General features: G+C 32.7%; 1 protein-coding gene across 4 annotated transcripts in view; it reads left to right on the plus strand.

Moving 5' to 3' along the window:
• Positions 1 to 12,500, plus strand: part of LOC122636674 (lachesin-like) — an 83,413-nt gene that overhangs the window by 29,580 nt on the left and 41,333 nt on the right. For all 4 annotated transcript variants that reach the window (XM_043828184.1, XM_043828182.1, XM_043828186.1 and 1 more), the window contains exon 2: positions 2,936 to 3,120. In XM_043828184.1, the coding sequence (XP_043684119.1) occupies positions 2,937 to 3,120 (184 nt within the window). In that variant the 5' untranslated portion in view covers position 2,936. The remainder of the gene's footprint in view (positions 1 to 2,935; positions 3,121 to 12,500) is intronic.

The raw sequence follows: 12,500 nt of genomic DNA on the forward strand, positions 1-12,500 counted from the left end.
AGATATACAGAGAAATGGCTATTTCACAGATAAGTTATATCCGAAGTAGATAGGTAGGTTGGTAGGTATCATGGTAACCATAGGTTATAGTAGTGCTTGGTCTACTAAATTGTCTAGACAACGAGTAGAATCTCTCGGATAGTAAGCGAATGGTAGATAGGTTATTTACGGTAGAACCTATGTTAGAGATAATTGTCCGTTCACCTCTTGTGGTGCGTTTGTCCAAGGACATATAAGAGAAAGATAGGAGGAGAGAGAGAATGAGTTAGAGGGAAAGAGAGAGAGAGAGAGAGAGAGAGAGAGAGAGAGAGAGTTAGAGAAATAGAGGCAAAGGGAGAAGAGCAATCATCGCCGCAGGTGTCATGTTTGAACAGAATCCGTTTTACTCGATAGTATTGGATGAATATATTAATTAAATATGTTTGATATCAATTAAGTTATCTTGAATATATTACAGTAATACATTATTGAATATTCAGGAAATGAAAAATGGAATCTTAGAAATGGAAGAAATAATTATAAATGGATAATAATGGACGGTAAACGTTTTTAATCTTTATGATGGTAAATATGGAAGTAATAATTATTACATATATATATATATATTTATTGATTTATATTTATAATTATTTTTTTATATTTGAAAATTGTCGTGCGAAAGGAGATAAAAAAGGGACAAAGTGAAACAAATAATAATGTGACGAGGATGATGGAAAATGAAATAACAAAAATGATACTAAAAAAAGAAAAGAAAAAAGAAAAAGAAAAAAGGGGAAGAAGAAGTACAGAAAAAAATATCGATATATATATATATATGTATATATATATATATATATATATTTAACTAACACTTATCGAGGTAAATAAATTAAGTCGATAATGTCAACTTGTAGGCAATTGAAATAGATACATGCATATGGATTACTATAAAAAAAGGGATTATACTTAGTGGGGAAGACGTTATTGTAAAGGAAGTAAAGGAAGGGAAAGGATGGGAAGACTTTGAAGGGTTTGAATTTTCAAATAAAATCGAAACGTTTCACCAGCCCTTTTTCTCCTTCTTCCCTTCCATCTCACATCTTCTTCTTCTTCTTCTTCTTCTTCTCCTCTTTCTCCACTTCCACCTTCTCCTTCTGCTACCCTCTCGTGGCATCAGCGTTGAGTTTGCAAGAGTAAAACGTTTCGTCGATACTTAGAACGAGGCTGGGTATTACTTTAAAACTGCTAGAATTTATTGAATAGGATCGTGAAGTAAGTTTAATGTTACGGAAAACGGTGGGAGTTGGGTGAAGGGTGGTTGGTAAGGGTGGAGAGATGGTGGAGAGAGGGTGGTAAGGGTAGTAAAGGTGAGAGACAGAAAGAAAGAGAGAGAGAGACAAGGGGTGGAGGTGGTGGAGGAATCCTTAGTGGTAGATAACGTCTCGATATTTGTAGCAATTAATCTTGGAGGATCGTTCAATCGAAAGCGTATTATGAACGTTTCGAGGACGATATCCTTTGAAGGTTTGCAAGGAAGTCACCGATTGGAGAACGATTAAATTATAGAGGTAGATAGGAAAAGGATGCTCTGACTCGGTAGTAAACGAATCTTTTCGATGCTTTAACGTTGACTGAACAGAAAAGTTCAAACGAATTCAGGACAATGAACTCTTTCCGAATTAGTTTTCATTCTTTTCTCGATTGTTGATATTGATGATATTAATTACGAAATAATAAGAATAATAATCTTACGATGATTATCATTATTTTATAATAATAATAATAATAATAATAATAATAATAATAATCTCATGACTTCATTCCTAAAAATTCGACTTTGTCCGATTGATGATAATGATAGGAAAAATAATTTTTGTAATAATAAATAATATTTAATCATGAATGTGTTAGTTTTAGTCATGCCACTTGACTGCTACGAAACACACTTACAATTTGTGTATATATTTTTAGAGCAAGAACGAACAAAGCGTTATTACGGGTAATTCGGCCAATTAGAAAAATGCGACGGTATCATAATTAATCGTTACTTTTACCCTCTCTCTGTCTCCTTCACCCCTTTTACTCTCTCTCTCTCTCTCTCTCTCTCTCCGCACCCTCCTCCTCTCCACCTTCCCCTCTACCCCTTTTCATTTTCCTCGTCCTCGTTATTATCGACTTTAACGCGACGGACTTTTTACACGGAAAAACAATTTGGAGAAAATGGAGAGAACATTAACGGGAATCAGGTCTACTATATTCCTGGTATTTTTTAATAATGCAATTTTTAAAAAGCACCTACCACATTCGACTCTTAAGTTTATATCTGATAATCGAAGCTCACCCATCATAAATACGATATATTGGAATTTTTGTTATTCGAGTTATGTCGTAAGGAAAAGGAAACCGGATAATAATAATTTTCGTTTTCCGATGAGGGTATAAAGTTACCTGTTAAAGTTCCATATTTTTTTTTTATTTTATTTTTTGTTTCTCTCTTTTTAATTTTCGTAAGAACGTATTAAATTTGTAACGAATCATTTGAACATTAAATCGAATGGAAAGAAAAAATTCATTTCCATCGCTGATCTAAATCTTTCAATTACTCTATATCGTTCCTTCGACAAATATCCCTTCTACGTTTTAATATCGATAGAATAATAAATATTTCATATATCATAATATTAAAAGAAAAAGAAAAAAGGAAGAAAGAAAAAAATGGAAAGAAAAGAAGAAAAACAAAAAGAGTACGTTGATCTAATAGCCCCTGTTATCTTCACATAAAAATTCTAATAAATTTCAAATCAATGCTTAACAAAATATTGTCGAGGTTGGAAAAATCAATATAAAAAAAAAAAATATAATCTGTCCTCTCTCAATCTCACTCCCCCTCTCTCTCTCTCTCTCTCTCTCTTTCTCTTTTTCTTTCTTTCTTTTCTTTGCTTTTATCTGCTCGCAGAATGAGGGTGGCACAACTATTACTGTGGTGCGTACTACTCGAAGATTATGGTGGCAATCTCGGCAGGGCGGCAATTACCAGTGACTCCATACGACAAGACGCCGCCTCTGCCTCTGCCTCTGCCTCTGCCTCTGCCTCTGCTGCTGCCTCTTCCTCCTCATCCGCAACGAATCCTACTTTACCAGGTAAACCATAAGATGCACGAGCCTTATATTCATCCATTGCTTGTTACGACGACATGTTGTCACCATTTTCAATTTACTATCTTAGACATCTATTTCTTTTTCTTTTTCTTTTTCTTTTTCTTTTCTTTTCTTTTCTTCTTTTTCTCTTTTTTCTATATTTTTTTCTTTTTTTTTTTTTTTTTTTTTTAATTCTTCTAGAACCCTCCTTTTCTTTGTATCTTTTATTCGATCTTATCGGTTTTACTACCTTATGTTATTATATTATTATACGATATAAGGATATGTTTGCAAACAATGAAATTGGTTTTTTTTTTTTTTTATAATTGTAGTATTTTGTATATGTGTCTATTGTATATATTGCATTGTTTTATATAATAATGTTTACATGCGTGTATAATGATTATTCTAATTAGATCACGCGATTATATCAGGGATCAATCAATCAACAATTCACTCGATTTCGATACCAACGTCAAAGATGAAATAATTTAATAATTAGAGATAATCTTTTTTTTTTTCTTCTTTTCTTTTCTGTTCTTTTCTTCTTTCTTTTTTATTTTTTTAATCAACAGGTTAATAACAAAAGCATATTATCCTCTCTATTATCTTATTGAATTTTCGTTCTAACATTTAACATAGAAATTGGGTCAAATTAATTATGAAAAATTTATCTGCGGTAAATTTATTTAATTAGTGAAAACGAGTAAAATGAGCAATTCTATTAGTCTAACTATTAAAAGGTTCTCTTTTCTAACAAGCTTAAACAAATTCTAACGTAATACTAATCTTCTTCGTTGGATCAGAACTCTCCTATCGTAGTTTCGATCTTAGGTAAATTCACGAACGATGTATACCTCGGCCTTCATAACGATAAAACCGTATTATGACTATGCTCGAAGCTTGAAATTCGCAAGAAAGAGAGAGAGAGAGAAAGAGAACAAAGACAAAAGAGAGAGAGAGAGAGAGAGAGAGAGAGAGGTTTCCTTGAAATTTCGAAAGTCGATGAGTCGTCAAACTCAACGTTGCTCTCCTGGCATAATTTCGTTAGCATAATTCTTGTTCCTTCGACCCTCGAGCCTTATTTGCACTTTTAATTAATCGGCCCCCGACCAAATACGTATACACACGCATACATATCTCCAGCATTAGAAAATTTTTACTAGAATATCTAATTTCTTTTTTTTTTTTTTTTATTTGAAAAAGTTCAGAGAAATTTCTTAATAATTGGAAATTGTAATAATCTAATTAGTTTTAGAAGACGAATGAATCCATTCTAATTTGCACTAATTGATTAGGATCGATCATACACACACACACACACACACACACACACACATGTATATGTATTAAGCATTAGAAAATTTTCACTGGAATGTCTAATTTCAGTTTAAAATATTTTTATTTCTCCTTTTCTTTCGTCGGTACAAGAGGAATTTCTAAATACTTGCAAATTGCCCTTATAACTTTTAGAGAACGAATGAAACCTTTCTAATTCGTACTAATTAAACGCGACCGAGCAAATACGCACACAGGTACACACAAACACACACGTTTACACGCACACAAAATCTTCTCTAGAATGTCCAACTTGAGTTCGAAGTATTTTTATTTTTTATTTTCTTTTTATTTTTTATTTTTTATTTATTTTATTTATTTCCTTTCTTTTTCTGTTATTCGTACAAGTGGAATTTCTAAATACTTGCAAATTTATTTGAGATAACTCTTAGGAAGAACGAATGACATCTTAAAAATGCACTAACGCCCATATTAGATTCTTCCCGTCGCCTCTTCCGTGCGAATACCAAGATGCTTAAGGTGAAGCATATTCTCGTCTGTCAGACATACTATCTCTATGGTATATATACATATACATACATATATACATACGTACATATATATATATATATATGTACGTACGTATGTATATATGTATGTAAAATGTATAACTATATATTACGTTACTTTATACGTGTCAAGTACATGTTGGATTGTCGTCGACGTCGTCAACGTCAAATTGACGATTCGACGCTTTTTTCCTGTATTTTAATATACCAAAAATTGTGATTGAATTATGAGAAAGAGAAACAAAGAAAAAAAAAAGGAAACAAAAATTTTCAACTTTTACCAATAGATCTAATTGTCATTGCACACTGTTACCATGAAAGAAGTAACATATTCAATATATATACATCTCTAATGATATTCCTAAATATATATTTCTAATAATACATTTCTATATACATACATATACAAACGGATAAATCGATAGATAATAAAAATAGATGTAGATAATAAAAGCATATGTAGATAAAATAGGTAAAAGTTTTGTTAACCCATAAAACAAAATAGTTTCTTCGAATAGGAAGATCATTACTCAGTAATGTCGTAGGATATTTCGAATTCATCTTATTTGTGTTACGTCGTATACCTACGACATTTACCTTTTCTCTCTCTCTCTCTCTCTCTCTCTCTCTCTCTCTCTCTCTCTCTCTCTATCCTCTTCATGGATTTAAGCTTCCGTAGGATTTAGGATTGAAATTTCGATCGAATCAAAACGACTTTTCATGGATGATCGTATAAGTCGATTCGAGAACGATGGTCCTCTCTCTCTCTCTCTCTCTTTCTCTCTCTTTCTGAAGCTTTTATTTCTCTTTTGCAAAAAAGACAGAGACAGAGGCAGAGAGAAGAAGAAAGAGAGAAAGAGAAAGAGAGAGGGAGAGAGAGAGAGAGAGAGAGAGAGGATAAAAAAAGAAAAAGAAAAAAGTACAGCATTTTGGTGTCTTTCCTTCATCCGTTCGATCGTAAAACTGGGAGGAGCTCGAAGAATCATGGTTCTCTACTGTATAGTTGAAGAGGGAGGCGTGTTCCGCACAAAAGCTCTGTACCGGACGACGATGCGGAACAGACGGTACGACTTTGAAAACTTCCTATGGAACGTAGTTAACGCAATGCGATTTACGCTTCCAATGTTCGAACGTGAACTGTGTTGTCCAGGCTTTCTTCTTACTCTTCTTCTTCTTTTTATTTTTATTTATATTATTATTTTTATTCTTATTCTTATTCTTATATCTATTCTTCGTCTTTCGTATATTCCCAAACGAAAGTATCTTTACTAGATATTTTTATACGAGACGAAGGAAAAAATTTTAAGAGAGTTTTGTTACGCTTAACGCGTACGTATTATCGTATCTAATTTTATTTAATATTTCTTTTCTTCTTTCTTTCTCTCTGTTTTTTTTTGTTTCGTTTTGTTTGTTTTTTTTTGTATTTTTCTTTTTTTTTTTTTTTGAAACGTTCATGTTTTCTCGAGGGATTTCGAGATCGTCCATGTTTTTCCTTTTGTTATATATATATATATATATATATATATATATATATATATATATGTATATATAGATGGTCAATATTTATAATAAAGTCAAATGCAACCCAATAAATAGAAGCGATAGAGCTAGAAATAAAAGTAGAAATAAAAAGAGAGAAAGAGAGACAGAATAGAGACAAATTTGTATCGTCGAACCCGAGGGTTATATTAGTGTTAATTAATAAATATATTAATAAAATAAATAGAAAACGACAGAGATTGAGATAGAGATACGAATAGATAGACAGATTGACTGTACATAGAGAAAGAGAGAGAGAGAGGGAGAGAGAGAGAGAGGGAGAGAGAGAGAAATGACAAATTTTTATTGTCTAATTTGAGATTATATTAACAATCTCATTCTCATAATAGGTATTAGCAGGGGATGTCATTAATAAAAGGGTGGACGAACAATTCACGAGAGAAATCCATTTGACTGGGTTTGCCCAAGCATAGAGAAAGAGAAAGAGAGAGAGAGAGACAAACAGAGAGAGAGAGAGAGAGAGAGAGAGAGAGAGAGAGAGAGAGAGAGAGAGAGTTATCCGCTCTATCGAACGGAATCATCGAAGAACGTTGGGGAATGATTCATCGCGTTTCCAAGCGGACCGCGTCGAAAACTTTGGACGGACAAGAACTCGTAGAACGATTTATCAAAAGGAGAAGGAGAGCGAGAGAGAGAGAGAGAGAGAGAGAGAGAGAGAGAGAGAGAGCCATAATGGACGTTCGGGAAAAATCGTTGAGAGCTTTCTCTCTCACGCGTGCCGTGCCACGAATGATTTCATCGTTTTACGAATTGTTTTACGAATGGTCATTAGGTACAAGAAAGAGAGAAGAAAGAGAGAGAGAGAGAGAGAGAGAGAGAGAGAGAGGATATATATATCTTATATATAAAAAAGATATATTTAAAAAAAAAAAAAAGAAAAAGAGTGGGAGAGAAAGAGACAGGGAAGGCATAGAATTTTTTTTTGTTTTTTTTTTTTTTTTTTTTTTATCGAATTAATAGATATTGATTTTAATTGCATATTCTTTTGTAAAGAATTACTGGATTTTTTTTCTTTTTCCTTTATTCCTCCCCCCCCCCCTCATTTCGTACCAATTAATACCAGTCCCTTTTTATAACGTCGATTTTAATTGCGTTTTTGTTTGAATCTAAATTATTGGATTTTTTGTCTCTTTCATTTTGTCTTCTTTATTTTCTTTTCCTTCTTTTTATCAATTAATATACTTGTACGTCTATTGATATCATTGATTAAGGGTCGGCCGAAAAATTATTTCTAGTGATATCTATACGCTAGTGACTTCGAGAAATCTATTATCTACGTATATTCTTTTACGAGATCTTTTCAAATCAATTTTAGTGAATAATACGTATCAATATATTTTTTATAATTATTATCAACTATATAATTGTTAATGAGAAATAAAATTGATATTGAATATATAAAAGAATTAAATTGAAGTTAATATAAAAAAATAGATAAATAATGTAATAATAATTACATAATACAATATATATATATATATAAGCTATACATTGCTGAATAAAAATGAAAAAAAGAAAGCAAAAGAAAAGTTTTGCAAAGAAGCGAAACAAAACGAAGAACGTATCATAAAAATCGATCGAGCTTCGAATAAAAGAAATAACAAGCTCAATTTGTAATATCGTATCCAGATCATATTACTAATCTCCTTTGAACATTGATTTAAATACCGTTTAAATAAAAACTGAATCGAAAGACACCGTCGAACCTTGGTTACAAAAGGGCGTGGCGTTCGAAGCTGAAGTGGTTCAAACGGGTTCTGAGCCTTCCCGAGGTAGCCTAGGTTCGTACGCGGAGGAGTTAGTTCAGCAACTTTTTCCTTTGACGATGAAAGATATTAATTAAACTGTCACAGCCACGGGAGCACGAAACCTCCAACTTTATTTCGCCACTTACAAGTTTACCACTTAAGCAACACGAGAAAGAGAGAGAGAGAGAGAGAGAGAGAGAGAAGGAGAGAAAGAGCTAGTGAAAAAGAAAGAAGGAAGGAAGAGAAGGAAGGATAGGTGAATAAATAGACGAAACGTAAAACAACGACGACAAAAAGAAAAGAGAGGAAGAGAGACAGAGAGATAGACAGATTAGTACACACAAGAAAAATGAAAATAAAAATTTACTAATTAATTCCAAGATTCTTTTCAATTTAACTTTTATGTTCTAAGAATAAACAAAAGGAACAGGTAAGAAATATATATATATATATATATATATATATATGTATAAAGAGAGAAAGAGAGAACTAAAGATAAAGAAAAAAGAAAGAGAGAAAGAATAAACGAATGAATAAACGAATGAAACGTAAAACAACGAAGACAAAACGAAAAGAGAGAGAGAGAGAGAGAGAGAGAGAGAGAGAGAGAGAGAGAGGGAGGGAGGGAGGCAGAGATATAGACAGATCACACAAGAAAAATGAAAATAAAAATTTACTAATTAATTCTGAGATTCTCTTTTATTTAACTTTTACGTTTGAAGAATAAACAAAAGGTAGCGCTAAGTAGGAAATAGAAAGGGAAAGAGAGAACCAGAGATAAAGGAAGCAGAAGGGAAGAAAGAGAACGATAAAACGTGAAACAACGATCGACAAAGAAAAAGAGAGAGAGAGAGAGAGAGAGAGAGAGAGAGAGAGAGAGAGACGGATGGATCAGTAGATAAAAGAAAGAAAAAAAAAGATAAAAATTTACAAATTAATTCCAAGATTTTCTACGATGTAACTTTCACGCGATAGTAATAAGATAAGTAAAAAGAAAAAAGAGAACGAGAAAAAGAGAGAGAAAGAGAGAGAGGATATATTAGTACACAAAAGAAAAAAAGAGAGAAAATAAAAAAGTCTACTAATTAATTCCGATCCTCTTCGATTAAACTTTCATACGTCAAGGATAAAACTTTTCAGGGGGCGGTACGTGACGTTAAAGGAAAAAAAAAGGAGAGAGAGAGAGAGAGAGAGAGAGAGAGAGAGAGAGAGAGAGAGAGAGAGAGAGAGAGAGAGAGAGGAAGAGAAATAAGAAACAAAGTAAAAATAAAGGAACAAGAAAAAAGAAGAAGAAAGAAAGGAAGGACGAATGGGAGAGAAGTGGAGCTTAAAAAAGGGATGGGATTGGTGCGTGATAGGAATCACAGAATTGGGTAGTAGTCACACATGTAGGCGAGAACTAGGGTCTTGCAATATACACTGATAAGGGTATATCGTATACACACGCACATATGCGCACATGTGGGAACAAGGTATATCTCTATAGAAATATATTCTATATACGTTTGTGTGTGTATGTATGTGTATATATGTAAATAGATATTGGAAAGAGAAGGGATGCAGTGGCTCGCGACGCATAGAAAGCTTCGTGTTCCGCATGTGCGATCTTACTAATTTCCGGAATCGAAGCTTCTCCCTTGAGAGAGGAACGGAGTAAACGAAAGAGAGATAGAGAGACAGAGATAGAAGGGATGTAAAGTCGAAGAAGGGTTAGGCAAGAGAGAGAACGAGAGAGAGGGGAGGGTTGGCTCGAATTCGATTAATTAAAGTTCGAATTCGCGAAGCTTCGTGAAAATGGAATTATCGTACTCGATGTGGTGACTTTCGGAGAGAAATAGAGGAAGAAAAGAGAGATGGTTGAATATTAAAGAAAATGTTTAAAAATGTGTGTGAGAGAGAGAGAGAGAGAGAGAGAGAGAGAGAGAGAGAGAGAGAGAAAGGGAAAAAATATAAAGAAGAGTGGTATGAGATAAAGAGAAAGAAAGAGGTGAGAACAAGAGAGAGAATATGAGAAATAAAAAGAGAGAGAAAGCATGAGAAAGAGAGAATATGAGAAACAGAGAGATGAGGCTACGAGAAAAGTATGAAAACAGAGAGAAATGAAACTGAAAAGAGAGAACGAGATAAAGAAAGAAAGAGAGAGAATACATATAAAATAGAGAGCATAAGAGGAAAAAAGAAAAAGCGATGAAGAAAGAATAGAGAGGTAGAGAGAAAAGATATGAGAAAGAAAATAATAAAGAGAGATAGATATAGAGTATTAGGAAAAGAGAAGGAAAGATAAAGAGAGAGAAAGAATGAGAGAATAAGATAGAGAGAAAAAGAGAGAGTACGTATAAAAGAGAGAACAAGAGAAACAAAAGAAGAGGAGGAAGAGAGGTGGAGAAAGAGAAAGCGAGAAAGACTATGGGAAAAAGAATAACAGAGAGAGAGATAGAGAGAGTATTTTATATATATATATATATATATATATATATATATAAAATAGAAATAAAAGAGAAAGAGAGAGAAAGTACGTATAAAAGAAAGAATAAGAGAAAAAAAGAAAGAGAGAGAGAGAGAGAGAGAGAGAGACATAGTTGGTGACCCCAAGCTTTTCTCTATCCAAAAGGGTCGAACCATGTAACAGCTTGCGACTTTAACTGTGAAGGAGGTTGGAAAGAGGAGAATGAGGAGGAGGAAGTTGGGGGTGGTGAAGCTGGTCGTACTGGTAGTGGTTGGTTCCCTAGGATATGTATTTACGGCCGTCGAAAAGTGAGAAAAGTTTTGGAGAGCCGGGATTGGAGAATTTAAGATCCTGTGAATCTGTGTAAGACCGATGGAGTTTTCTCTTTTTTTCCTTCTTCTTCTTCTTCTTTTTTGTTTTTTCTTCTTTTTTTTTTTCTTTCCTCCTCTTTGGTTTTCTTTGGAACCTTTTCGATAATCCGTTTTCACGGGCCTCTTCTCTTCTCTTCTCTTCTCTTCTTTACTCTTCTCTTCTTATTACGAACACAAGAGAATGAGACAGAGAAGGAGAGAGAGAGAGAGAGAGAGAGAGAGAGAGAGAGAGAGAGAGAGAGAGAGAGAGAGAGGTAAGGGTGGGGTTGGAAAATACGAAGAAAGGGATTTAGATGGTACCTTGTGGTTTGTAAATCAAGTTAGTAGAAAGTATAAGAATAGGTATTTGTTCGAAGGAAATTTAACGCTTTCGAAATCGAGATTATATTTTCGATCATAGATCGATTGTATTATATGTCACGTTATCCATATAAAGGATAATTAGATTTCGTAATGATCAAATAAAATGTTTCAGTAAAACAGATATACGTAATATTTTAATATTTATATAGAGTGCACGAGTAGAAAAGGATGGTTTAAGTATTCGTACAATTGGAATATGAAAATATTGTATGTGCTCTGCTGTCTGATAAATATCTTTGTTAATATGTTTTAATATTAATTCGTTTCTTTTTTTTCTTTTCTTTTCTCTTTTTTGTCACCTTTCAATCGTGATAATATATCGTAAAATTGTCAAATCGAATTCACATAAATGTATTAGATATCGTGGGAAGTATTACGTTTCGGTCGAATAAATTTAACTTTGGAAAACGAGATTGTATTTGGGATTAGATCCGATCGTATATACCGGGTAGTTCGTTTAAATATGATCACCTAAATATCTCGTCGAATAGGGATTGTACGAAGAATATTTTTTAATATGTAACGTTAATGGTATCAAAAGATCGAACGTACGAATAAAGAATACATTTTTTTTATTTTTTTTTTTTTTATGTTTTTATTGAACATATACTTCTTCTTTTTTTTTTTTTTTTTCATTGAATATATATAATAAAACGATTTCGAAATGGCCTTGCTTTATTAAAAACTATTACGTAAAATTTGTATCTAAGGAGATCGCGAAAAAAAGAAAAGAAAAATATTGATAATCTTGAAAATTCCGAAGTGAAAAAAATAATCCTCGAAAGAAAACATTCCTACCTTGCATCGATCCTTTCATTAACATTTAAATTAAGTAAAAAATATTTTTCGCGTAATCGCAATTCGACGTGACGTTTACATGGTCTTATTTAAATGAATCACCCTCTATATATACATACATATATATATATATATATATATATATATATATATTATTAGGAAGGATAATGAGATTCCTCGAAACAAGGATATATATATATATAACTCGTATATAGATTGATCGTTATATAGAAACGCTAGAAGATTACGT

Source organism: Vespula pensylvanica, chromosome 23 (genome assembly GCF_014466175.1).
Source record: "Vespula pensylvanica isolate Volc-1 chromosome 23, ASM1446617v1, whole genome shotgun sequence".
Taxonomy (NCBI): Eukaryota; Metazoa; Arthropoda; class Insecta; order Hymenoptera; family Vespidae; genus Vespula; species Vespula pensylvanica.